This window comes from Acomys russatus, chromosome 29 (assembly GCF_903995435.1).
Source record: "Acomys russatus chromosome 29, mAcoRus1.1, whole genome shotgun sequence".
NCBI lineage: Eukaryota > Metazoa > Chordata > Mammalia > Rodentia > Muridae > Acomys > Acomys russatus.
In genome coordinates this window covers 35,153,090-35,178,731 of record NC_067165.1, presented here as the reverse complement: position 1 = coordinate 35,178,731, position 25,642 = coordinate 35,153,090, and the positions used below count along the sequence as shown (strand labels likewise).

The window sequence follows — 25,642 nt, the reverse complement described above, 5'->3', positions numbered from 1 at the left end:
TGCCAGGGACACGTTACTGGGTAGGGAGGCAGCTGGCCTCTCCAGACAGTTTCTCCATCAGCAACCAGGACCCAGGCCTTGCCAGGGCAGCTTGATTCTCAATCTGTCGGGCAAAGTCAAAGGATTCTTTCAGAGGTGTCACCTAAGACCACTGGAAAATGGACGTTTACAACTCATAATAGCAAAATTACAGTTAAGTAGCCATGAAATAATTTTATGGTGGGGGGAGGGGGAGTGTCAGAACAAAGGAGGAACTGTATTAAAGGTTGAGAACCACTGCTGTAGAAGGTAGGGGTGGGGTCTCTTTAATTTTGCAGGAAACTTCCCCCAGGCCACTCCTAGAAGGCAGCCAAAAGAAACTAGAGGGGCCTCTCAGTACAGTCTGCCCACCAGGGCCCCCTCCCTGTGACCAAGCTCATCACGTGTCTACAACTTACTCCCCCCTACAAAACAGGAACGATGACCTGACTTAAAGACTGTTGGTATAGGCAGGTGGCGGTGGCGCACACCTTTAATCCCAGCACTTGGGAGGCAGAGGGTGGTGGATCACTGAGTTCGAGGCCAGCCTGGTCTATGAAGTGAGTCCAGGACAGCCAAGGCTACAGCAGAGAAACCTTGTCTTGAAAAACCAAGACGGTTGGTGTGTATTACAGGAAATGACAGCCAGGATGTGTGGTAGCCCCCAGGGACTATCTAGCTCCAGCCCTATGGCTGAAGACAAAAGGTGGGCCTCTCAGCGCCCCCTGGTGGCTAACTGGCCAAACTGAAGCTGCCAAGTACCTTTGTGAAGTTTGCGGTTGTGATTCCAGGTGTTTCTGGCTTAAAGCGGGGCTGCATCTGGACAGGCCCCTCTGAGGGCTGCGACAGATGTAGCTAATGTGAATGCTTGCTTATCTAGGTTGATCCCAAGTCGCAAATGTCCTGGGTCGAAATTACAGGTAAGTGGGTATGGAGTTGGATACTACTCGCAACACCTGGTAGGAAGAGGCAGGTGGAGCTGTTGAGTTCAAGCCTAATCTAGTCTACACAGGAAATTTCAGCCCAGAGACAGACCTCTCCAACTAAAAAAACAAAACCCAAACTCACTTTTAACACACTGACTCAAGTAATGTCAACGCAGAGCTGCTCCATGCTTGGTCTGCTCGCATTAACCTAGGGCCAGGCAGAATTTAGAGTGAGGGCTGAACACCTCACATAATGCTGGGCACTGGAAAGGTCCCACCCACAAAACCCAAAACCAACCGCTGGGCTGGGACCATGTATGTCTTAGGGGCACCTCTGTGGCCAATCCTGCTTGGGACGCCTTCGGCCACCATCCCATAGGGCTCGTCCCAGCTCTCTAGCCCAGAATGAAGCTCTCCCAGGGTTGCTTTCACCCTCTTTGGACATTCTTATGGGGCACATGCAGAGGGCTGACTGAGGATACGGTCCACACACTCCACACTACTGAAGAGGAAACATGAAAGCCGAGGCAGAGTAAACAATGATGCCGTTTATTTAAAATGTTTACTCCAAGAAATATATATATATAAAAAAAAATAAGACAATTAACAGCACTAAACCAGGCACCTTCAACTGAATCCCACCATCCTCATCTGTTCCCTTCACGCTACCCTCTGTGGATGACTAGAAAATTTCAGGAACCCATGGGCAACCAGAGTGGTTCCCACCTTCCTCCTGCTCTAAGTTTCCCTGTGGGAAAGCTCAGGTGGGAACTGTAGCCTAAAGGGAGGGGCTGTGGCCAGGCACAAGGCTTTCTACCTTGAAGACACTTTCTGCTCACCCCACCCTACCCCACCCCCGCAGGGCTCTAGCCAGGGGTGCTGACTGATGCCTGTAGGTTTGCTCCCTGGAAGATGAGCCCAGCTCAGCTCAGGGCTACTGTGTCCTCAAGCCTCTTGGTGACCACACAACTCCAGGAGACCTCCAGGATAGGAGGAGCAGACCCTGAGCCGCACTCTCCAGAGAGAGAGCAGCCAAGGCTCAGGTCCCGCGCGTGGAAGCAGGGGTGGTGTCTGGGGTGACCTGGACAAAGTAGTTAGTTCTGCAGAAGCCCTGCCACTGCCGAAGCTTGTCTCCGCACTGATAGTCAGACACGTGATGGGAGACAGTGGGAACTCTAGGACCTGTTCCCACCGGGACACGGCACTGGCTGGGACAGACACACCTTACGAAGCCAGACGCTGCTGGGAAGCACTGGGGCAGAGGAAGCAACAACTACATCATTTTTGGCATTTTAACATAGAGACGGTAACAAGCGTCAACAGCAAAAGCAAAACCATAGATCTGAAGACCAGAATTGGACTTTCCCATCCACCCAGCCTCACACTTCAATCCTTAGCCCCCTTCCCAGAGCACCACTGAACTAAACCTATTAAAGCAGTCAACCAGCCCAGACCCTCTGGAAACCAAGGCCCCAGCCCGAGCTGCCACCACACTCGGGTCCAGTGAGGAGGGATCCGGGAAAGGCACCTCGGAACTCAGCCACCAAGTCAATACCAGGACAGGATTGGGCAGAGGGCACTTGGGATGCGTGACAGTTACAGCGTCTGTACTGACACTTGGGGCAGGGGATTTCATCAGGAATCCTGATTATTTGGTACCAGAGCCAAGCAAATGCGAGTGGCCAAAGAGCACTGGGGCTAGGGAAAGAGCGGCCAAGTCTCAGGACAGGGTGGCCATCTTAGGCAGAGGGGACAGCAGGAGCGGACAGGCAAAGCTCGCAGGAGACAACAGTGGGTCACAGAGGGCTGAGGACACATTTGACTGCTGGCTGATCAATCTCTAAGTGGTAAGCAGAGCCTGGGCTCCACAGGGAGCCATAAAACCAGGCCCTTCAACAACACGCAGGTTCCCCACCTCGCCCACCCCCGTATCTCGTGGTCCCAATCTCACTTGGACTTGAGAGCGAAAGTAGATATAAATGGCTAAACAAAGACCCCAAAGCCCCACCAGGGGGAAATGGCTGGTTCTGCAAATGCTTCAGCCAAAAGGCCATGGGCCTTGCAGACAGCAAGCCAGCAACAGCTACAGTGGGGGTGAGGGCAGGGGCAGGGGCAGGCGGGTAGGCCCACAAGCAAGTGACCAAGGTCTCCCAAAGCAGGCAGGCAGGAGTCTGGGTGGAGACCGATCACCAGGGATTTCTTGGCCTAGAGGCTGCTGGTTCCTGGAAGGGCCGTTTCTGTCTGGGAAGTGTTGATTCCTCTCCCTCGTGGCACCCACTCGGATCACAATGCTAATTATGGCTGGAAGAGGAGGGCTGGACAAGGACACTGGGGGGGTGGGGGGGGGGGGTGGGGTTGAAAAGAAATACAACTTAAAAAATAAAAATAAAAATGAACCCTAAATTGCTCAGAGTTCCTCCTGCCTGTCTTGTAGAAAGGCAAGCTGGCTATGAGCAAATGTTTTAATTGAACATTGTGGGAAAACACTTTGGAAAGCATACAGAAAAAGGTAGTTAACGTTGATTCAATTGCGTGGACACAGAACCTCAGGGAGGCCGATCCAATGCACCTTCCGTCAACTTCTGCTTCCTAAATTCCTTGTCTGACTTCTGGTCCCAGTGCACGTGGAAATGACAGCTGCCACGAGGGGAGTGCCGGCCTGCCTCAGAGGGTGCGTGGGGTATACTCGGGCAGCCTCTTGAGCTTCTCCTTCTCAGCCTCGCTCTCATCTCGAGCTATCACCAAGGAGTGTGAATAGCCCATGGCCACCTGCAAACACAAGCCAGTGTCAGAGCACATGCACCCCACATCACGCTTGTCATATGTGTACACGCTGGACTGGTTTCAGGGAGGGGGGCCAGCATGGAGAGACACTGGACCCTGGGAAAGAAATGGAAGCGTTTCTTCCCCCTAAGCCCCTGGTGCTGGAAGACTAGGACCAACAGAGGCCCCCACTTCCGGCTTCAGGAGGCCCTGTCGACAAGGACTGGGGGGCAGCTCCACACAGCACTTGCCCCAGACCACACCAGCAGGAACATCTCTGGGGAGCTGGCCAGGGTTCTCTGCCCTTCTCCTGCAGAGGGCTGTACTCTTCCAACACTCTACAGAAAAACCAGTCACGGGATGCCACACAGCTCAGCAGGCCCCTGACAGGCGCCCTCACCTGTTCAGAAAAGATGCCGTCCAGAGTCTTCACTTCCTGAGCTGCAGTAGAAGACTTGGGCTTGTGGTCCCCATATCCCTGCAGAGACAGGCAGAGGTGATGACAAAACATGAACTGTGGCAAGGTCCAACAAAAGGGAAGTGCGTGTTCCCAGGTTCGTCTTTCACCAAGGCAAGAGCTAGGGACACAGCCACTGGGGATTATGGGACAAAAATATGCAGAGCACTGTGTAGTGATAGCGTTGACACCTACAATGGTCAGACCTACACACCCACGTGCAACATGGTGCGGCACACCTGTTACACGTGCCAGCCCTGACACTTGATCAGGAGGAAGGAGCTGATTGTCAGTGGAAACTTCAGAGGTTAAACAAAAGTGTCCAGGGACTGCTGAGGAGCACTGGCCGGGGAGCTGCCCCTGAGACCAATCCTGAACCCTGGTTTCAGCTCCTCCAGGCAGACCTCATGTCTGCCCAAATATGAGGCACGCCTTCCACTGAAGCTGTAACACCTTCCTGCCCAAGGCTTTCCAAGCCTACTGTTACGAAGATGCAAAGCTGTGTTTAGGAGCGTGTTTTAAAAAACCACTAAGCGGGCTGGAGAGATGGCTCAGTGGTTAAGAGCACCACCTGCTCTCCCAAAGGTCCTGAGTTCAGATCCCAGCAACCACATGGTGGCTCACAACCATCTGTAATGTGATCTGATGCCCTTTTCTGGCCTACAATTGTACATGCAGATAGAACACTGTACACATAATAAATCAATAAATCTTAAAAATAAATAAATAAAAATAAAAAACCACTAAGCTAGCCAGGTATGGTGGCGCACGCCTTTAATCCCAGCACTCGGGAGGCAGAGGCAGGTGGATTGCTTTGAGTTCGAGGCCAGCCTGATCTACACAGAGAAACTCTGTCTCAAAAAACAAAAACAAAACAAACAAACAAAAAACCACTAGGCCAGATGTGGTGATGGTGCGCCTTTAATCTCAGCACTGAGTAGGCAGAGGTAGGCAGATCTCTGTGAGTTCAAGGCCAGTCTGCTCTACAAAGTAAGTCCAGGACAGCCAGGGCTACACAGAGAAACCTAGGCTTGGAAAAAAACAAAAACACTCCAAACCAAACCCAATGTTACCCAGAAGGACAGCCCTTCGTGAACAAGGACACAGGGCTAGTCCTAGACCCTGGTGTGCAGGCTCACCAGTTCCCCGAAGGTTGGCGACGGCCCCCAGCTGATGGTACTCTCATCGGCTGCCACAATGATGCTGCTCTTCCTAAAAATAGGCAGAAGCTGTCACCATCTAATCAGAGAATAGGACACCCTGTGTCATCTCACCCACCTCCAGGACAGCAGGAAAGAGGAGGCTGCACCATGGGTTAGTTAAAGGAAGAAACACATGGCCAGCCTGGATGGAGGGTTCAGCCCAGATGAAAAGCATTAGCAAGTATTTGGGTAGTTCAACAGAAATTATTAGAAGCTAATCCCAGCACTCAGGAGGCAGAGGCAAGCGAGTCACTGTGAGTTAGAGGCCAGCCTGGTCTAAAGAGTGAGTCCAGGACAACCAAGATAACACAGAGAAACCCTGTTTCAAAAAATTAAAAAATAAACAAATGAAAGAAAGAAAGAAAAAAAATATTGGGGCTGGAGAGATGGCTCAGCTAAGAGCATGGACTGCTCTTCCAGGGGTCCTGAGTTCAATTCCCAGCAACCACATGGTGGCTCACAACAATCTATAACGTGATCTGATGCCCTCCTCTGGGCTGCAGGTGTACACGCAGGCAGAGCACTATATACATAATAAGGCTATTTTAAAATAACAGGTGTCTGTGTTTCATTGATTGCTAGTGGGCTAGAAAATAGTGATGTAATAATAATTATAGGGCTAATAATAAACAGTATCAAGCCATACTGATAAATTAACCACAACAGCCATCTGAAAGAACTGGGTAATTCATCGGGCACCCTTCAATGAGAACACCAAATTAAAAGTCCCCCTTTCCTGTGTTGAGAAATTAAAACCTACAGTTTCCAAACTCAGGGAAAATTGGCAACCTGTTTTTGTTTTTTGTTTTCCTCCCCAAACAAAAATGTTCAAAATTACTTACCTTCCACGATGGAAGGAGCCACCCGGCCTAGAATCAACCATGCCCCCACTCTCCCCTCTCCCACATTTTGGGGATTTGGTGTCTCCTACATCCAGCCAGGAAGGCACAGAGTCAGCAGGCTCAGAGCCTTCCCAAGGTCACAGGCACACAGGGCGTCCAAGACTCATAGGAAGACACAGCCACTTACCCACAGGCGAGGCTCCGGATCCGCCAGCCACAGAGGTCCTGCACTGCTTTTGGATACATGGTAGACTCTCGGGAGGTGTTGGTGGCCCCCCAGAAAAACAGACCACCTGGAAGGAAGCAGAGCAGAACACATTAGTGTTACAAGCAAGCATCTCAGGACAGCAAGGTGAGGATGGCTGCTTAAAAGGACACTACAGAGCAAGCCAGGGATGGATGTGGCTGTGGGACTGGCCATCCCTGAGAAGGAAAACGTTACACCTGATGGGCAGGGAAGCAGGCACTGACCCACTTCACTGACAGCGAAGGAGCAAGTGTAGCCAGCGTAGATCTGGGTTGCGCCACGCCCAGGGAAGTCGAACAGCTTCACCAGGCGAGGTACCATCTCATCCTTCTGCTCCGCATGGCCCAACCGGCCATAGCCGCCAAAGCCCCAGGAGAAGACTCGCTTCTGTGAGTCCAAGACTAGCTGCAATGAGAGGAGACACAAGGCTCAGACACATGGGCCACTGTTTCTGACCAAAGGGTCTGGGACAGCAGCAGGTGACAAAGGAAAGGACAGGCCTTCTCTCCGTCTTTGAGGTTTCATATCTAACTAAGGCCGGTGCATGCACAACTAACCAGCCTCTGCGTGGGACGCAGGGTGTAGAGTCGGGGACTCAGCACCTACAAAGCCCTGGACCATATACCCACACTGCGAAACACTTAGCCTAGGCTGCCACAACCAAAGTAGAACAACACAGCACCCTGGTTTATGGACTTACAGGCATTTAACTCACTGACCAGCCAGCAAGAGAGGAGCTCTGGGACTCAACCCTGGGCTTCCTTTCTGCTGCCAAAGCAAAAAGGCCCAGACCAGGAACACCTACTGCCAGCAGAGATTAAGATGGGCTAATGACAGGCAGTGCTGGAGGCAGAGGCAGATGGATCTCTAAGGTTTGAGACCAGCCTGGTCTACACAGAGTTCCAGGACAGGCAGGGCTATGCAATCAGACCCAGTCTTAAAATCAAAAAGCCCTCGCTTTTTGCCAAGATGGCGCCAAAGAAGGAAGCTCCTGCCCCTCCCAAAGCAAAGGCCTTGAAAGCTAAGAAGGCAGTGCTGAAAGGCATCCACGGCCACAAGAAGATCTGCTCGTCACCCACCTTCCGGTGGCCCAAGACTCTGTGGCTCTGGAGGCCACCCTTGAAAGAGTGCACAAGAGAAACAAGCTTAACCACTATGCCATCATCAAACTCCCCCTGAGCACCGAGACAGCCATGTAGAGGACACCACCACACTGCGTTCATTGTGGATGCCAAGGCTAACAAGCACCAGATCAAACAGGCCGTGAAGAAACTCTATGACACTGATGTAGCCAGAGTCAATGCCCTGATAAGGCCCGACAGAGAGAAGGCGTGTGTTTCGCTGGCTCCTGACTATGATGCTTTGGATGCTGCCAATAGCACTGGGACCATCTAGACTGAGTCCAGTCGAGTAATTCTAAATATACACCTTTTCACCATAAAATAAACAAATAAATAAATAAATAAATAAATAAATAAAGCCCTCAAAGCAGGAAAATAACAACAATAAATAAATAAAAAAATAAATAAAAACCAAAAGCAAAACAGAGGGCCAGCAAAACAGCTTAGCAGGGGAAAGCACCTACCCTGAAGTTTGATTCCGAGTGCTGGGACACAATGCATATATTCTACAAGTATGTGTGCACAAAACAGGCTGTAGGCAGCAAACGCACGCAGCTATTCTGCTAAAGCAACAGTTAAGGTCTTGAGACACCCTCAACAGTTAGCCGTTCACACCCTAGCAAAAGGCACTCTCGCAGACTCCATTGTGCATGTGTGTGGCAGCGGTAGGAACATGGATATTCATGTTGGATGTTGACTGTAGAGGTCAGGAAATCACGATGGGAAACTTGCTCAGCCAAATGACAGTTTGAGGAAAACAGATACCCACTCCAGAACCAGCCTATACCAGCATGGCTTGAGTGGAGAGACAAAAAAAACAAGGCTTACTGTGTGGTTAGCGCCACAGGCTACATCTCGAACCACCACATTTGGGACTGGCAAGATCTGCCCATCCTTGGTCTTCTCGATGAAGATGGCCACCCGCCGGGGTACCAGCTCACAATCATACTCTATCCGCTGCGCCCGGGCAATGAACTTCCCATCGGAGTTGTGTCCTGTGGTTAGGAGACGGAGACGGAGACAGTGACAGAAGGCCATGACACCACCCTGGCCCCAGCCAGAGACCCTACCTAGTTGGTCATGAGCTCATAGGTAACACACATCACCCCTTAAAACCACGTATGTATGAAGGACATCATATGCAGGAGAGCCATAACTTGGGAAAACCTACATAAACTCTATACATGGACTGGGAGGCAAAAGAAAATGTGTCTCCTGTGGCAGAGGTCACAACAGTGGGCAGCTCTCATCCTAAGGACAATCTACAAGCTCCCAGCTGGGGAGCTCTGAGGACCTCTAGAAGGCAGGGTAGACATGATCATTTAGGACAAAATTTTCCCTCCGTTTCTGTCTAAAAATTACCAGCAACTTAAGCATACTGCAAAGAACACAAAAATCTGCAATACACAAACCACCTGCAAGAATAGCGAGGGGCAGGGCGGTGTTAGCTCAGCGGATAACTGGCCATCCTGGTGCTGCAGGAAGCCAGGTGCTGGCACCCCATGCCTGTGGCCCATAGACCAGCAGCACTCTATGCCTTCTTGCATTGGTGGTCTATACCAGCACTTGGGAGGTAGAGGCAGAAAGATCAGAAAATTAAAGCCATCTTCAGCTACACAGGGAATCAAGCCAGCCTGGGCTACCTGAGTAGGTCTCAAAAACAAACAAAAGAGCTGGGTGGTGATGGCACACACCTTAATACCAGCACTTGGGAGGCAGAGGCAGGTGATCTCTCTTTGAGTTCAGGGTCAGGACTCCAGCAGAGTCCAGGAGCCAGGGCTACACAGAGAAACCCTGTCTCAAAAAAAAACCAAAAAACTAACAGGAATAGGTAAGGCATGGTGGCCACATCTTTAATTGAAGCATTCAGAGACAGAACCAGAGGCAACCAAACCACCAACCAAATAAAAACAAGTCTTTAGGGCCACTCTCGACCCACTAGCCAGGATCCTGGCTGCTTATGGCCTGAAACATTCTCAATACTCAGTCCCTGTCCCCTCAGCAGCAGTGCTGTGACATCTGGCAGAGAGTGACTGTCAGTGAAGTAGTGTCGTGCAGGCTCTTGGCTGGTCCCCATGGGATGTATGGGTGCTGTGCTGCAGAAACACCTTAGATCAAAACCTAGTCAAATATGGCAGAACGCGGGGCTTGTTTAGAGGCGCTATTCGGGCTTGCCGTCTATAAGCAGTTCAGACCAACCTCACACACCACCAGGAGGCGCCAGTCAGCTAAAAACCTTAGGCCACCAGGGATCCTGTGTTTCCAACGTGCTCTCTACTAACTAGAGCTCCCACGTCCCTTCGGTGTCCTGTCCAAGTGTTGACTACTGAACCAGACTGTCCCCGAGGGCAGCAGGCATATCCTGGAATTTTTTTCGTTCCACCCATCACACTCAGCACCTAGCTGTTACCAGATACAGAAGCACTTCCTCCAGGAATGTGGGGGAGATGTTCAATGTCCTTCCCTGGCCAATCACTACAGCACAGCATGAGGGAGTGTAGCCATGAGCCCCTCTCCTGAAACCCAATTCTAAAAGCAGCATCCACACTGAGACAAGAGCAGAAGGGAGATTAGGCTGGAGTTTTGGTTTTGGGGACAACTGTCACTATGTGGCCCTGGCTGGCCTGTAATCCATGTAAACTAGGCCAGCCTCACACTTGCTGCAATCCTCCTGCCTCTGGCCCTCAGGTGCTGCCATCATAGGTATATGCTAGCACGTTTCAGAGTGAACGAGAGGTTCCTAACCACCTTAATGAAAGCTCAGCACAAGACAGTGCGCACTGTGCTCAACTCCCTGCAGAACCGCTCCATTGATGCCATCCTGCTGCCAAGAACAAGATCCTGAGGGCAAGCAGGCTGGCCACACCAAGATGCTTGTCTCAGTGTGGCAGGGAAGCTGCACACACAACAGGAAGCACAGAAATGTACTTCCTGAGCTGGGCCTGAGTATGGCAGAAGCTCCGCCCACGGCCATGGAAACCGTTTATCCAACAGCCTAAGGACTCCCTGGCAACCAGCACAGATGTGCGTAAGGGGCCGGTCCTTCTTATTCACTTCTGACTTGAGGTATATTTAGTTTCACAGAGTCACTGTTCCCTGTAGTCTAAGGCCAGTGCAATGCTCTGCTTCTATTTATACTTTCCCATCTGCGCACTTCTCATGACGCTGGGACCCAGCAACCCAGATCTTGGACTGGTGTAGGCTGCTCAGGCACCAGCAGGGGGCACCCACACTTCACCTCCGCACCAGGAAGCTCTAGAGGCCTTGGAGTCAGAGGGGAAAAGGAAAATGGAGACCTTGCAAAATTCCGGTGGCTTTACCAGCTTGCTGACCTCCTCCCCTGCTGTGCCTGTAGGAGTCCACTGTGGTGAGGGACAATGCGAACACACCCCAGCTGCCCAGCCAGCCAGGGTTTTCAGAACAACCTCATTCTTACGTAATCCTCTCATTTCCAATAAAGGCTCGTTTAGACACGTGAAACTGGATGAAGAGAGGCTCAGCTTTTGTCCCTCTCTGAAACTCTTACAAATGAGTTCCCAAACCAGAAGAAAAGCATCTTTGCCAGACTCAGTCCTGGCATCCTCACTGACCCCAAGCAGGGCCTTGGACCCTCACCTGCAAGCTGTGCATCAACAGCAAGCTGTTTCGATGAGCAAGACAGGCACTTAGTGGGTAGAAGCTACTAGCTGGGTCAATTGCCCACACTTGTACTGTGTGCAGCCCCATCCTGCCTTCTGGCTCTGCATTTACAGTTAGATTAGAGAGCTTTTAAGAAAGAGACTTCCATACCCAGCTGGCCATACTCGGGGCACCCAAAAGAATAGAGGTTTCCTTTGCAGTCCATCAGCATGCTGAATTCAGCCCCACAGGCCATCTTGGTAATCGGCTGCCCATTGTACATGATCTGAAAAAAGAAAACAGCCAACTTTCAGCTTGCCGAGTCTCTTCCTCATTCCGTCCTGGCATGAAACAACACGCTCACGAGAGTGGACGGCACATTTCAAAAAGCCACCGTGCGAGCACATATGCATCACAAAGTTTAAACTACAAAAACTCTAACTGCTGGTGACTTCCACCCTCCTAGGCCAGCAGAAGCTGAGAACAGTGCCTCTTGTTCTAGGGTTTTATACCCCAGTCTTCCAGCAGCACCCGTCACCTGGTGTCCCAAGCACAGTAACAAGAACTGGAGACTAAGACACCTCACAGTGACCCCAAAAGCTCGTTGGGGTGCTAATACTGCTTGCTATCAGCCCCAACTTGGAAAATAATAAACACGGCTTCAGTGGAAGCCCCAGCCTGAATGAGCTGTTCTTTCACAGACTGTCAGGCTGTGAAACGGTTCAAATAAGGAAGCACAGAGACAGCAAGCAACAGGCTGGTCCCACAGCACAGGGTCAGAAACCAAGTGCACAACCTGGGAAAGGCTGGACCAAGCATTTTTAACCCGATGGTTCAGGTAAACTTGGCACCCAGGCTCATCCCATCCTTGCTCACTCTGCCAACTATCCAACTACATGCCACACAGGAGCCTGACATCATCTTTCAAAGCCCACAGGTTCAGCCACCAGACCCCACACTCCCTAAGCCACTGGCTGGCGGCCTGTTGTCCGGGGAGGAAGGCCCCTGCAGGCCTCAGGAGCAAAACACATCTTGTACTCATTCTGAGCACAGCTCAACAACGCAGTGCCCATCTGCAAGGAAGCTGCCCCTTGCATCTTCACTGACAGAACACAGGCTCTCTCCTCCATTGTCCCTCGCAGAGCATTGCTGTTCTCGAACCAGCGCTGCCCGAGCCCACAGCTTGTTTGTACCTGAGCAGGGCTTGGGACAGCATCTGTCTGGTTGCCGAGGCCCAGCTGTCCCATCTTATTCTCTCCAAAGGCAAACACGGAGCCAGTGTCTGAAAGGAGAGAAAAACACAACAAAAAGGGACATAAGGGTGAATGTTTTCAACTGGACTCGGATCAAAGTTATGCCAACAGCTCATTGACCAGACAGAGTGTGGGGTGTGTCCACGCATCCCAAAGACCACAAGGGTGCAGAACAGAGTTGAGCCCTGCCACAGGCAGAACCTGGTCTGGGCTCCCAGAGGCCACCATAGGGCTCTAGTGCCTTCAGCAAGCTGCCCACCCACCCAGGGACTCCCCTTCCTGACACCGGCCCTCAGCCATGCAGCAACCTTACCCACCCCCAGGGAAACCATCTCTGAAGATTTTTGCCTCAGTTAAGAGGAAGACAGCTACCTTCTTACCTGTCAACGCCAGGGTGTGGTTGCGCCCACATGCTGCCAGCACGATTGCTTCATGACTGAGGGCCTCGATGAGTCTGGGGGCTTCAACCCTCTTGGTGTCACCGTGGCCCAGCTGCCCCTTCTCATTCCGGCCTGCAGAGAGACCACAGCTGACTAGGTACGCGATGCAAAGACATGCCAGGCAGCAAGACAAACCTCCAACAAATCCTTGAGAACAGGAGGAGCCCACTACTCTCCCCAGTCGAGTTGTGCCCAATGAAAAGGGCCACCCTAAACATACCCCAACAGGAAGTGACTGGCTGTAGAAGCATCCCAACACACCCCCAGTCTCTGTTACCCCAGGAAATGCTTGGTGTGGCCTGGGTGCTCCACAGGTCTACAGCTCCCACTCCTCCCCTCCTCTGGGAGGGTCTGATATACCTACTGCTGACGTTCTCCTCATCCTCACCCACCCCATGACCTGTTCTAAGACCCAGCAACATGCACACTCATGAGAAGGGACAGGCCTGCTCTCATAAACCCTGTTGCCTATAAAGCCACCTCCTTCTGAACAGCTGTTATGTTGTACCATTGATGTGAAAAGACAAGCAGGGGACCAAAGCCTAGAGACCTTCACAATACAGACACTCTAGAGAGCCTGAATTCAGGTTAAATGGATAAGGGGTGGGCCCCAGAACAGCTTGAGCCCTGAAATCCTACCTGGGTTCCAACACATATCTAAAACAGAATACCAGGAGGAGCCCCAGGACCTGCTCAGAACAGCATATAAGTAGCTCAAGGTAGAAAGTGTTTAAGGCTGAAAAGCGAGCATCACAGGCCGGGTGGGGTCTCCCCCAGTGATGAGCTTTCCCTTCTGGTTAAGCAGTTTAGGTAGTAAGACAGGTATGCTCTAGTACCCTACAGGAGGCAAGGGCAACAGGGGCTGAGCCTCCCTCCCTGGGGAACCCTCCCGGGGGATGTGCGTCAATTAGAGGGCTGGCTCCATGGCCAGCCTCGGTTAGGCGTCAACTTCCAAAGGAGCCTGCCACGTCCTAGCTCAGAGAAAGGCAGGCTGGAAACAGCTCAGGGTTAGACACGCACAGCAACACTCTGCCTCCTGCTCAACATGCCCCGGCAGCGCCCCTGGGTCAAGTGTGTAGTGGTGGCTCATGATGCCTCTGGGCAGGGTCTCTACAACCCTGCTGCTGCTCTAGGGAGCACCCTCTCTCTTGCTCCAGGGGAAATCACTCTTGTCACAGGGTTAGCCCCAAGACACAATCTAGAGGCTCCATGTCAGCGCAACTTGGCAAGGACATCAGAGAAAAGCCACTGAAGCTGTGGACCCTGACAAATACACAAAGGCAACGCTCACTGTTGAAGATGGAGCAGCAGGAAGCTCCGACACCAACCTGGAGAAAACAGAAATTGGGGCAGATGTTGGTGTGTCACCTGGAGCCTGGAAGGATAAATTTGGGCCACACACACTTGTTGGGTTTTTTTTTTCCAGCAGAATTATAAAATTAGCCAAGTGCAGAGAAGATAGCAGATGTTAATATACTTGGACTGTAGTACAGCAGCTCATAAAAATCACACACACACAAAAAGGAAGGCTCAATCAAACAGATCAAAATAAAAACGGCGTATGGACTAGTAGCCAGCCAAGGGCTAGAAACTAATGGAGGAGAGCCAACTCCCCCAGCTGCCCGAGCCCTGAGGCTTGGACGACGTGAGCCTTGAGCAAGGCTTCCTGGCCTACCTGGAAAAAACAGAAACAAACAAACAAAAACCCTGATAGCTTCATGTCAGGGACGGTCTGGCATGAAGGAGGCTGAGACACAGAAGGAAGAGAGAATGTGGACAAAGGCCGTGCCTCAGACCTAAGGCCAGGAGCCATGCTAGCTACAAAAGCCAGGGGGTGGCATTTAGTAATGGGAACACAGGCTCCACACCACAGGAAGCTACGAAGCAGGACAAGGGCTAGATGAAGGGACAACAGGCCAATAATAGAAGATGGCTGGAAGGATGGCAGCACCGGAAAGATAACACTTGTCTCAGGTTCAGGAAAACAGTCTCCAGGAGGAATCAAACAACAGGGACCAGTGAGATGGGTCAGTGGGTAATGGTAATGCACTTGCTACATAAGCCTGGAGATTTGGGCTCAATCCCCAGAACCCACGCAAACACAGAAGGAAGTTGTCCTCTGACTGCCACATGTGTCACAGGCAGGCAGACACACACGCATACACAAGGTAGCCTTGGATCCAGACAGAAGGCAGGACTTCTTTCAGGTGCCTTCAAGTCACCCCTCACACCCACTACTTACCCCAGCTCCACAGCTTTCCTTCTGTGGTGATGAGGAGGCTGTGGGCCGCACATGAACCAGAAATCACAGTTCGCACCCGGACTCCTGACAGGCATCCGTATCTATGGGGGCCCCACAAATTCTGACCAAGGTTGCGGTAAGCAGCTGCAAAGGAAGAATATAAATCAAGCCCCTGCAAAGCACTGGTGGACAGTGAGGGATACCCCAACATATCACCCAGGGATCACAGAAACCACAAGCCTACTCGGTGTCACTGGCCACTAACAGCGCAACCCCTCTTCTCAGACCCATACACGGCTGCTGGTCCCCAATCCTCCTACAGGGTATGGCTTCCTGTACCCCATCTGGAGAGACATTGGCTCATCCTTGAATGTTTCTGTGTATCCTGCCTATATCCCAGGCCTCCACACAGCCAGAAAAATATCTTTCTCAGTGGAGATCAGTGTCCCCATCCTCCTCAGACCCACTTGCTTCCTTGGAGAAAAGCCTTGTCATCCACCCCAGCTCCACCCTGACCCCTGAGTTCCACCCACACCCAGGAAACTCAGCTTGCTGGTCAGCCTGTCATCTGACTTGCTCATCAAGTCTTTCCCCCAAGCATGTCATCCATGGCCTCTACTAGCCCATCAAACTTCCTGGGGAAGCCACATCTGACTTTGACTATGCCCTTTATCTGCATCCCACCTACTACAACTGCCTCCACTATGACAGGCAGCAGGGACAAGCCCCGGTAGGGCACAGGAAGCTGCCACTCCCACTTCACCCAGGCAGGTGTGTGGCTTTTCCACTTACAAAACAGACAATGGTGGCTATCTTGAGAAGCTAGACACAGTTCAGGCAGCCCAGACACAGCCTAGCTGGCTACTAGAGAAAGACTTCCCACTGCTGGATGGGTCGCCCATGAGAACCTGCAGCAGCACCCAGGATGTCTAGCATCAGAGGGCACCCTCACACACCACAACAACCCCACCGAAAAGTGTTTTAAAACAAAACTGAACAACAGCTGGGTGTGGTGGCTCATACCTCCCAGCACTCAGGAGGTAGAGGCAGGAAGATCTGAGTTTGAGGCCAACCTGGTCTACAAAAGTGAGCCAGGGCTACATAAGGAAAACCCTGTCTCAAAAACAAAAACAGTAACCAAGCCAAAACCAAACAGGACAGTAATTCCAAGGAATAAGTGAAAAGTGAACGAAACGACAGCCTCTCAGGCTGTTAAAACTAACGAGAAGCTTCAATCGGCCCTGAGTCATGGAGGACAGCAAACACAGGAAGAAAATCAGGGGAGAACTGCACACTTGTTACTCGAGCTGTAACAAGACCGGGCCCTAGAGGGAACAGAGGAATGGCCTGGTTCTTAAACCAGCTGGCCTAGGGGACCCTGGCTCCAGCACCCCTGCCAATGCCTCTTTCCCTGAAGAGGGCACAATCACCAGTCACAAGAGCATCAGGGTACTTCCTCCATCCCGAGGACCAAGTCTAAGTCACAACCTGGTAGTGGCCCCACTTCAGAGCCAGGCTAGCTGACAATAGCCACCAGGGTATCCCTGGTTCTTACCATAGGCCACACACAGGGACCACAATGCTGCCATGTAAACCAAGGAACACTAAGGGCAGGGAGCTAGCTGCAAAGATCCAAGAGACAGGGTGCATAGGTAAGTGTCCTCTCCTCTACCTACAGGCTGGTGGGAGACAAACTCTGCCTAACAGCTCCAGGCAAAGGCCACAGGTAGCCTAACAAACCTAAATGCTCACAATTAGTTAAGTGAAATCACACAATCCTGACACGAGAGGCAGAAATGCCAAGGAGCACAAGTGAAGATGGAGCTAAGGGCACCCTGGGATGTGGCCACCCTCCCCCACCCCCACTAGCCAGGTCTGCTCTGGATTCATGGCACAACTTCTAGGCCGCAAAGGGCACTGAAAGCAGAGGTGCAATGGACACACGCACAGCAGGAAGCTGTGTGGTCTAGCTGCGGAGACTCTCTGCACACTGAGGAGGACTGGTAGGTGCCCATGGCTATGCTGAAAGATGGGTATCTTCCACAAGGAGCCGCAGCTGCTCAGCTCCATCCATACCACACAGGACCTCCTGCCACCTTCCAGAAACAGAATGACAGCCAAGGCCCCTAGGTGTGGGTGCTAGCTAGGGTGTGCCCATGTTCAAGTATTTGTTCACGGACAAAGCACTGCCGGGAAGCACTCTGGGTGTGTTTCTAAATGAAACCAAGAACCATAGTGTGGTGCCGAGTCAGCCCTCTTCTCTCCAAGAGGCCCCTCAGGAAGGCACCCATCTTCTACAGACAGCTGGACACAGGAAGTCACTTGGTGGAACTGTTTCCCACTCTCCATGGCTTACTAGTTCTGCTGAGTTGTAACAAACTATCTGTCACAACTGACAAGTGTCTGGGGCCTCATAGCATTAAAGAACAGGACCGGCCTCTTCCCTGTAGTAAAAGGAAATCTCGAGGACTCAAGGGGTCATGAGGACTACAGTCCCCTGAGTGACCTCAGAACGCTTTAAACACAGAAGTGTGAAAGCAGACATGCATGAGACCAGGTTCAGCTCAGACGCAGCACCCTCACCAGAGTGCCTTTGTGGCCTCAAGCACTTGGCCTCTCTGAACAAGTCCACAGACAGAGACACCTACCTGGTGGGTGGTCCCAGCATGCCTCCGGCCCCCTGGCTTACAAGAAGCAGTCAACTGTTGTTCAGAAACCAGGTCTCATACCTTGCTGTTTAGGCACTTCCTTCCGTCCAATCAAGTCCCAGTTGGTTGCCCCAAAAATCAAAAGCTGCCCTTTGCACTTAGACCCTTCGAGTTTCTAAAGAGAGACAAAGAAAAGGTCAAGAATTAGCTTGTTAAGACTGTTGCTGCTAGTCGGGCGTGGTGGCGCATGCCTTTAATCCCAGCACTCGGGAGGCAGAGGCAGGCGGATCGCTGTGAGTTCGAGGCCAGCCTGGTCTATAAAGTGAGTCCAGGATGGCCAAGGCTACACAGAGAAACCCTGTCTCGAAACAAACAAACAAAAACAAAGACTGTTGCTGCTGCCTGTCGCGGTGGCGCACGCCTTTAATCCCAGCACTCCAGAGGCAGAGGCAGGCGGATCTCTGTGAGTTTGAGGCCAGCCTGGTCTACAAATGGAGTGCAGAACAGTCAGAGAAACCCTGTCGTGAAAAACTAAAAACTAAAACAAAAGACTGTTTGCTGCTGGCATTCCACAGCTGCTTGACAAAACAGAAAGAGACAGGTCTCATTGCAGCCCAGACTAACCTGGAAGTCACACCTTCTAGGCTCAGCTGCGTGCTGGGGTTTCAAGTGTGCACTGTCACACCCAGCTTGAAAATAATTCTCTGCTGGCGCATTCACCCTGGTCAGAGGTCCCATCCAACCACAAAGCCCCCATCAACATGCTCCAAGGCAGGTGACCCCAAGCCTGTCCCCAGAAGTCTATACTACCCCTGAGACCAAGGACAGCAATATTTTCCCCTATTCCATGCGACAAAGCACAAGGCTGGGGACCCAGGAACCACAGCCTAAGGCCAGCTACATATTCCCCACTACAAGCCATGGCGCACTGGCAGCCCCACTCCTCAAGCTCTGTGTCACTTCTGCAGGGTCACCAGCCATCAGTCCTGTGTGCTGCCAGGGAGGACAGGAAGGGAGAGTTACAGCCTAACTTCACCAGAGGAGGCAGAGGGCAATAAGGGAGGGCACAGCTTGGGTGGGGTTGATGCTGCTCACAAGCTGGGACCAGTGGTGAAAGGGGCCCCCTCAGTAGAGCTCCCAGCTAAGAGCCTAACACTCCCTGTCCCCCCTCCATGTTTACAGACAGATCTTGCTATGTAGTCCTGACTGGCCCTCCCTCATGCGTTAGCGTCCTCAGCACTGGAATGGCAGGTATGTAACAGCACACCTGTCCAGCCGGGACACTTCAATTCTCAGCTACCTTAACCACAAAAAAACCCAGGACTACTCATACAGATCTAGCATTTTGAAAGCCACTACAATTAGAGGCCATGCCCATAAAATCATCAACACACTCTACCTTCTTAAAGGTCAAAGTATATGACTCTTTCCTTTCAAATTATGCTTATGGACTGCTGAGATGTCTTAAAAAAAAAAAAAAAAAAAAAAAACTGTACCCTGAGCTCTACTTGACCCCATGGTCCCTGTGTGCCCACCGTCACACACACCACACATGACCACAAACAGTAAATAAAAAGTGTTATCTAAGGAAAGTGTGCTTTTTGCTTTGTTTGAGACAAAGTCTCACTATGGAGGCCAGCCTGGGATCAATTTATATAATTTTCTTGCCTCAGTCTTCCAAAGGCTGGGATTACACCTGGTTTCAGCTCCCGGATGCTGTAATGGCTTCAGGGGATTTGACACCCTCTGGTCTCTAAGGGCATCTGCACATACACGGTGTAAACGGGCACACATTTAATAATTAAAACAAAACAACAAACAGCTGGTCGTGGTGGTGCAGGCCTGTAATCCAAGCACTCAGGAGGCATAGGCAGGGCAATCAGCTGTGAGGTTGAGGCTGGCCTGGTCAATAAAGCGAGCCCAGGACACCCAAGGCTACACAATGAGAAACCCTATCTCGAAAAGTCAAAAACAAAAACAAACAAAAAAAACCCAACTCTCTGTAGTGTGAGCTGATTAGCTCAGCAACAGAGCAGGTCTAGCCTGGGCAAAGGCTTAGACTTCATCCTCAGTGCAGTAAGCAAACATATGATAAATAACAGCAATTAAATGGATGGGTTCTCAGGCTCAGTCTATGTACCCAGCCCCTGAGCATCCATCGCTGAGTGGAAAGAGGCCTTTCTGGAACATTTCGTGGAGGCCTGGAGCAAACCACACCTAAGCAGTAGCTCTAACAGCTCCAAGGCCACAGTGTTCCTGACAACACACCTTACAGGTCCCCAGAATGTACACCCCCTACTTCCAGGCCTGTCCAGGAGGCAGAAGGCAGGAACTAAACTTCAAGACCAGTTCAGGGACGGAGTAGCCTCTGGTTCAATTATTCAGATCTCCTGCTGGCGTGGGGCTGCCTCCTGGGGCCAGCCTCAAGTTACGTGCATGGGACAGGAGCCTGCTTTCCCTTTCTCTGTTGGAAAGCAGGTGTGGCTGGAATAGCCTCAACTCACTGCACTGGGCCCTCCGAAAGGCCACTTACTTGTGTGCACACATGCTCTACCATTCTCCAGATCTGCACTTTGAAGGAGCCCCAGAAATACAGGGGAAAGGCCTCAAAACCTGCAGGCCCCACACCAGACAGCCCTGCACTAGCTCAGCACTCACCAACACTGAGTGCTGTGGTCACCCTGAGCTCTGAGCTCCACCTGGAACACTGGTAGCCGGTCTCCTGCCATTTCTATGGGTCCTGAAGCCTTTCACCCAGCTAGGCATGTGTCCCTTCTGAAGATGCCTATGGGCAGGCAACCTTGCCTGGTTTCCCATAGAAGCCATGAACTGTTATCCTTGCTCAGGCTTCTACATCACAGACCACGAGTTCTCGCAGAAGGTGAGCGACTGTTTTCCCTCCTACATCCATCCACACATTCACTCCTACAGCCAGCACCTACATGACTGCTACTAACCCAACAAACCCTCTTTCTATTAACTTAGTTCTTCCTTCCTTCCTATAGAATAAAATCTTAATTGGCACTATACAAAATGCCCTTTCAATCAAAGTCCTTGTCAAAAGACTCCGAGGCACAGAATTATAGCAACCTATCCCATAAGCCTGTGGGCTCTATGGGGGGAGGGGTCCCAAAGAGCAAATGGATTTGAGGGGGTTTGGGGGTCTCTCAGTGGAAAAGCACATGTAGTCCCAAGCATCAAAAGGAAGGTGTGAGGGAGGGAAGAAGGTTGAAAGACAAGAACTAAGGAAAAAGAACAAGCCGGAGTTACCCAACTCTCGAGGGCTAAGCCAGCCTCTGATGTGAGGCATATGTCTACAGCCAACACAGCAAAGCCTAACAGTCCAGGTCAGGTGAACTCCACCTCACCCAGGTACCTCCCCACGACTGGTCACTAATGCGACCTGAGCCCAGATGAGTAGCCAAGGCAGAAAATGCAGCATCTCCAACCAACAAAATAGAATTTCCTGGCCACAGCAGTTTCTGAATTACTGCCTAAGTACACTATGTGAGGCTGAGAGTCAACCTTTTCACACATCCATTTAGGAGACTGATGCTCTGGGACCAGGAAGGCCAGAGAGCAAGATGCTGGCGGCAACAGTCCCTGAGGGCTGCTAACCCTCCCACTTCAGGCTTGGCCTTCAACTATGTACACTAAGAATGGACAGTGCATCTCAGGGTCCATGAAACCTCAGCAACCCCCCACAGAGCCTGATGCCTGCACCACTTAACAGTTTCTGCAGACTCAGACAAGACTGATGAATCAGTCTCTTCCTCAAAAGACAAAACACCCATCCGACACAATTACCCACAAGCCTCGGGTCCTTGAGTAACACAGGGTAAGACTGAAAGCTGGCTTTCTACAAATGGGGCTTAGGGACTAGCCCATCTTTCCTAGCACACCTGACTCTTGCAGGACAACCCTGCCCCCTCAACAATCTGAGCACCTGGCTCACCTTCCAAGCCCAACACAACTGCAAGTTCAAGACAAGGGAAGCCGAGCGCCAGATGCTCAGATGCTGTGGTAGAGGAGCGGCTCACAGGGGAGAGGCCTGAAGTCTGCTCGGTGAAGTTGCCTTCTAGGGGTTTAGAAAAATACAAAAGAAAAAAAAAAAAATCAAGAGAACGGTGGCCTACTGAAGCAAACAGTCCCCTACGCAGGGGAGACCCTTGGGCCAGATACACCAGGCAGCTGGCTGGCCTGTGGGAATGAACTTGGTTGCAAGGCTGCGCTCTTAACCTTGAAACAAACTCGCCAATACTAACAGAAGCAGAAACCCAAGGCACACTTTCCAAGCATGACAGCGTGTACCTTCTGAATGCCCAAAGGCCCATGTTCACCTATCCAACGGCCCCCTAGAACTGACCAGTGTGGGGTCCTACAATGGTCCCCCTAGCTTCAAGGGTTTTTTTTATCTTTTCGAGACAGGGTTTCTCTGGGTAGCCTTGGCTGTCCTGGACTCACTTTGTAGACCAGGCTGGCCTCGAACTCACAGAAATCCACCTGCCTCTGCCTTCTCAGTGCTAGGATTAAAGGTGTGCGCCACCGCGCCCGCCTGACCCACAACTTTTAAGTTCCTGTTTCTACACATACATGGGAAGTTAGCAGCACACATAAAGCAAGCACAAGCTGCCAGTTCCAACACAGAGCTGGTGGAGGCAGACACTCCTTCCACTCCGTGTGAATCCCTGCGTGGGATACAGTCCACAGAACTCACTGATCTTGCAGTGGACTAGAACAATAAATAGAGCTATTAGCTCAGGGGTGGTTGTTGGGTCTCAAACACCCCCGCCCAAGGGCTGAGGGGACTATTTAACATATCAAAGAAGATGCTGGTCACCAGGTTTTCAGTCACTAGCTGTTACAGGGCCCCCTACCCCAAACTTAATCTAGCCCAGGCTTCCAATCCCCCTAGCTGCCCGCCCTTCCCAACCATTTTGGTTACTCCTCTTTTGGGCCTCCTGGCTGTTGCACCTGGTTCCCCACCCCACCCCCTTCAAATAGCTCAGATGCCCCTCCCGGTGTCTCCCTTTTATCCAAATAAACTTTCTCCACTATACCTAGGAGCAGTAATGTCCTTTTTCATTTTTTCCACTCCGTAGATAATTCAATTCCACGTGGCTTTTGCTAAACTCTATAAAAACTCCATACAGCAGAGGCAAGACCCCATCATGCCTAACTTCTTAGCCTTCTCCTGGCCAACTGAACAGGAGGTAAAAGGGCAGTTGGTGCATTCCCCTTTTAATACTCTAAAACCACTCTACCTAGCAAGGGAACCCGTGCATGCCTAGCCAGAACCTTCCCTCCACTGCAGGGCTGTTATATAGCTAAGGTCCCTCTACTGTCCCTCCTAGTGTGCCTGGACTTCTGTGAGGTGCCCAGCTCCCTGTACCCTTGTCACCTTTGAAGAGCATCCTTGGAAACAAGGGTGAAACTCTCAGGGCTCAAGCTCCATCTCTTTTTTAGGGTTAACGGAGAATGGTCTCCTGCAGAAATGGAGGGCAGTGGTGGACCAAAGAAAACTTGCATAAAGTTCTAGCGGGGAAGCAGCGGACCCTGAGCCGGATTCACACCGGCACTTCGGGGCTTCTTCCTCAACCTCAAGTTAGATGGCCAGAGCTTTCAGGCGAACTGACCCCACCGGCCCCACGCCGCGGCCACCCGAGGTAGACAAAGCACTGTGCCCGCTCTGCGGGGGGTCACGGGTGGGAGAGGAGCCCCCCCGGGGGGGGGACCTCGGTGGAGCATGCGCATTCGCACCCCACCATGCCCCGCGCACACCGGCCGGCCGCGCACAGCACACACGGAGCATGCGCGCAGCGCGCCAGGCCCCGCCCCCCCGGGGCGCCCGAGCCGCAGCGGCGGGAACCTCAAAGCCCCGGCTCGAGCCGGCAGTTCCCCGCGGGCTGCCCTCCCCCGGAGGAAGAGGCGCGGTGGGGGGAGGAGGATGGACGCACGGGAGAAGCGGGGGGGAAGTGACAGCCCCCGCGCGACAACGCACACTCAGTTCCCCCGGCCCGGGACCGGCTCCCCCGAGTTCCCCGCGCGGCGTGGGGGAGGGGCGGGGCGTGACCCCGCGGCGCCCCTCCCCCCCCAACCGCCAACCGCCCGCGCCCCCGCCCCACTCACAACGCGCTCCTTCGTGTGCTCGGGCTCCGTGATAATCGCGGCCGCGCCGCTCGCCTTGCCCGCTGTCGCCGGCCTGGCTGCGCGCTTGCCGCCGCCGGGGGCCCCGTCCAGCTCTGGGCCGTCCTCATCGCCGCTGCTGCCACCGCCGCTGCTACTGCTGCAGCGCTCGGGCCGCTCGCGCTTCCTGCCCGCGGGGCCGCCTCGCCTCCGGGGCCCAGCGCGCGCCGTGCCGTTGCCCGAACTCGGCTCCTCCCAGGCCGCCCCCTTCTTCCTGGGCATGGTCGCGGGCTGCGGAGACACCGGCGCACAATGCACGGGCTGGCTGCGGGGCGGGGGAGGGGAGCGCGGCGCGGCGTGGGCCGCCCCACCTGCTGCTCCCTCGCCCCTCCCCACGCCGCGCGCCACGCGGGGACCCCCCCCCAGTACTCCAGCTCGGCCCCAAGCACCTGCGAGCACGCGCGAAAAGATTAACTTTCGTGGGCCCCCTGCCCAGCCCCCGCGGCTCCACACTCGACCCGTCTGCTTTTTTTTTTTTTTTTATTGATTTTGAACAATGGGATCTCTGTCTGTCTCCGATTAAACCACGTGGATCCGCCTTCCTTCCCCTTCTTATTCATTCCGTTCCCCAACCCCCCTTCCCAAGCGTTGTTTTTTTTTAACCTTTCTCCAAAGGGAGGGGGGAAAGGGGGGAGGGAGAGGGAGAAAAAAAAGGGGGAAAAAAAAAACTTTCCCAGACCCTGCAAACTGGTCCCAGTCGGTTTCCAGCACCTACCTGGTTGGAGTGATGAGAAAAGAGGAAGGGAGCGACTGAAAGACGGGTCGTCCGCTGCTTCTCTCCCCGGCCCGGACGAGGGCTCCAGCCCACTCACCAGATACACTTAAAATGTAAATACGAGCTTCCAGAACAAATGCTACAACACAAAACAGAAACACATGTGCGGCCCGGCGGCAAGCGAGCGCGCGCGCGGCGGGCGGCGAGGGGCCTCGGGTGCGCGCGCCCCCTACCGGCCGGAGGACCCCGCGGCCGGGCCGCCCACCCGAGCTTACGTCCCAGGCGCCCGGCGCCACGCCGCAAACCCTGCTCGCCCCGCCGCCGCTGTGTGCTCTACACGTCCTTCCACGCTGCGCGGCCTGCGCGTCACAAGGCGTCTTTGGGGCTCAGGAGAGTGTCAGATTCTCTTGTTTTTTCCTCCGAGCGTCTAGACAGGTCACCTGAGGACACTCGCTGGAAAATAGTTGCTTTGCTCACGCAGCAGCCAACGAGGGACGTGCCCTAATTGAGTGATTGGAGTGAAAGATGAATACAATTTGAATAACTTTCTCCTATGCAGACAGAAGCTAGATTTTATTCGTCGTGGATGTGTCCAGAGTATGCAGCCAGGTGCTGTTACACGGTCAAATTACATAAAGGTTTGATACACTAAGAAAATGATTAGTAACTAGCTGGGTGGATTTAAAAATACTTGTGATGGAATTTTTTTTTTCTTTTCTGTTTTTAAAACGTATGTACTGGGCCCCCCAGTACAAGCAGGACTAGATGCAAAGGCGCTAAATGCTAAGGATACAGACCTAGAGATGTCTGCCCTATTGGAAGGCGGGGTAAAGAGAAAGATTATCAAGTAATTGAAAGCATGGTACTTAACTCCATCCCCGAATCAAGGAAGGCGAGCCCTTGTGCAAACCGGGTTGAGTAATTTCAAGGATCCGACCTGACAGAATAGGGGGATGAAAGGATT

General features: G+C 52.5%; 1 protein-coding gene across 1 annotated transcript; it reads right to left on the bottom strand.

Moving 5' to 3' along the window:
• Nucleotides 1-3,291: 3,291 nt before the first annotated feature.
• Nucleotides 3,292-24,863, bottom strand: Rcc2 (regulator of chromosome condensation 2). Its single transcript, XM_051171203.1, has 13 exons — nt 24,679-24,863; nt 23,907-24,194; nt 17,859-17,952; nt 15,130-15,273; nt 12,828-12,959; nt 12,388-12,476; nt 11,366-11,480; nt 8,405-8,571; nt 6,680-6,860; nt 6,396-6,501; nt 5,304-5,376; nt 4,108-4,185; nt 3,292-3,713 (listed from the first exon to the last, which is right to left on the bottom strand). Exons 2-13 carry the CDS (start codon nt 24,183-24,185, stop codon nt 3,609-3,611), a joined length of 1,563 nt encoding a protein of 520 aa, XP_051027160.1. The 5' UTR covers nt 24,186-24,194; nt 24,679-24,863; the 3' UTR covers nt 3,292-3,608.
• Nucleotides 24,864-25,642: the final 779 nt, after the last annotated feature.

Coding starts and splice junctions, on each gene's coding strand:
- Rcc2 (XM_051171203.1), bottom strand. CDS start 24,185: ATGCCCAGGAAGAAGGGGGCGGCCTGGGAGGAGCCGAGTTCGGGCAAC. Junction 8,572..11,365: donor CCCCGAGTATGGCCAGCTGG/GTATGGAAGTCT, acceptor TCCTAACCACAG/GACACAACTCCGATGGGAAG. Junction 4,186..5,303: donor CGCCAACCTTCGGGGAACTG/GTGAGCCTGCAC, acceptor CTGTCTCTGCAG/GGATATGGGGACCACAAGCC.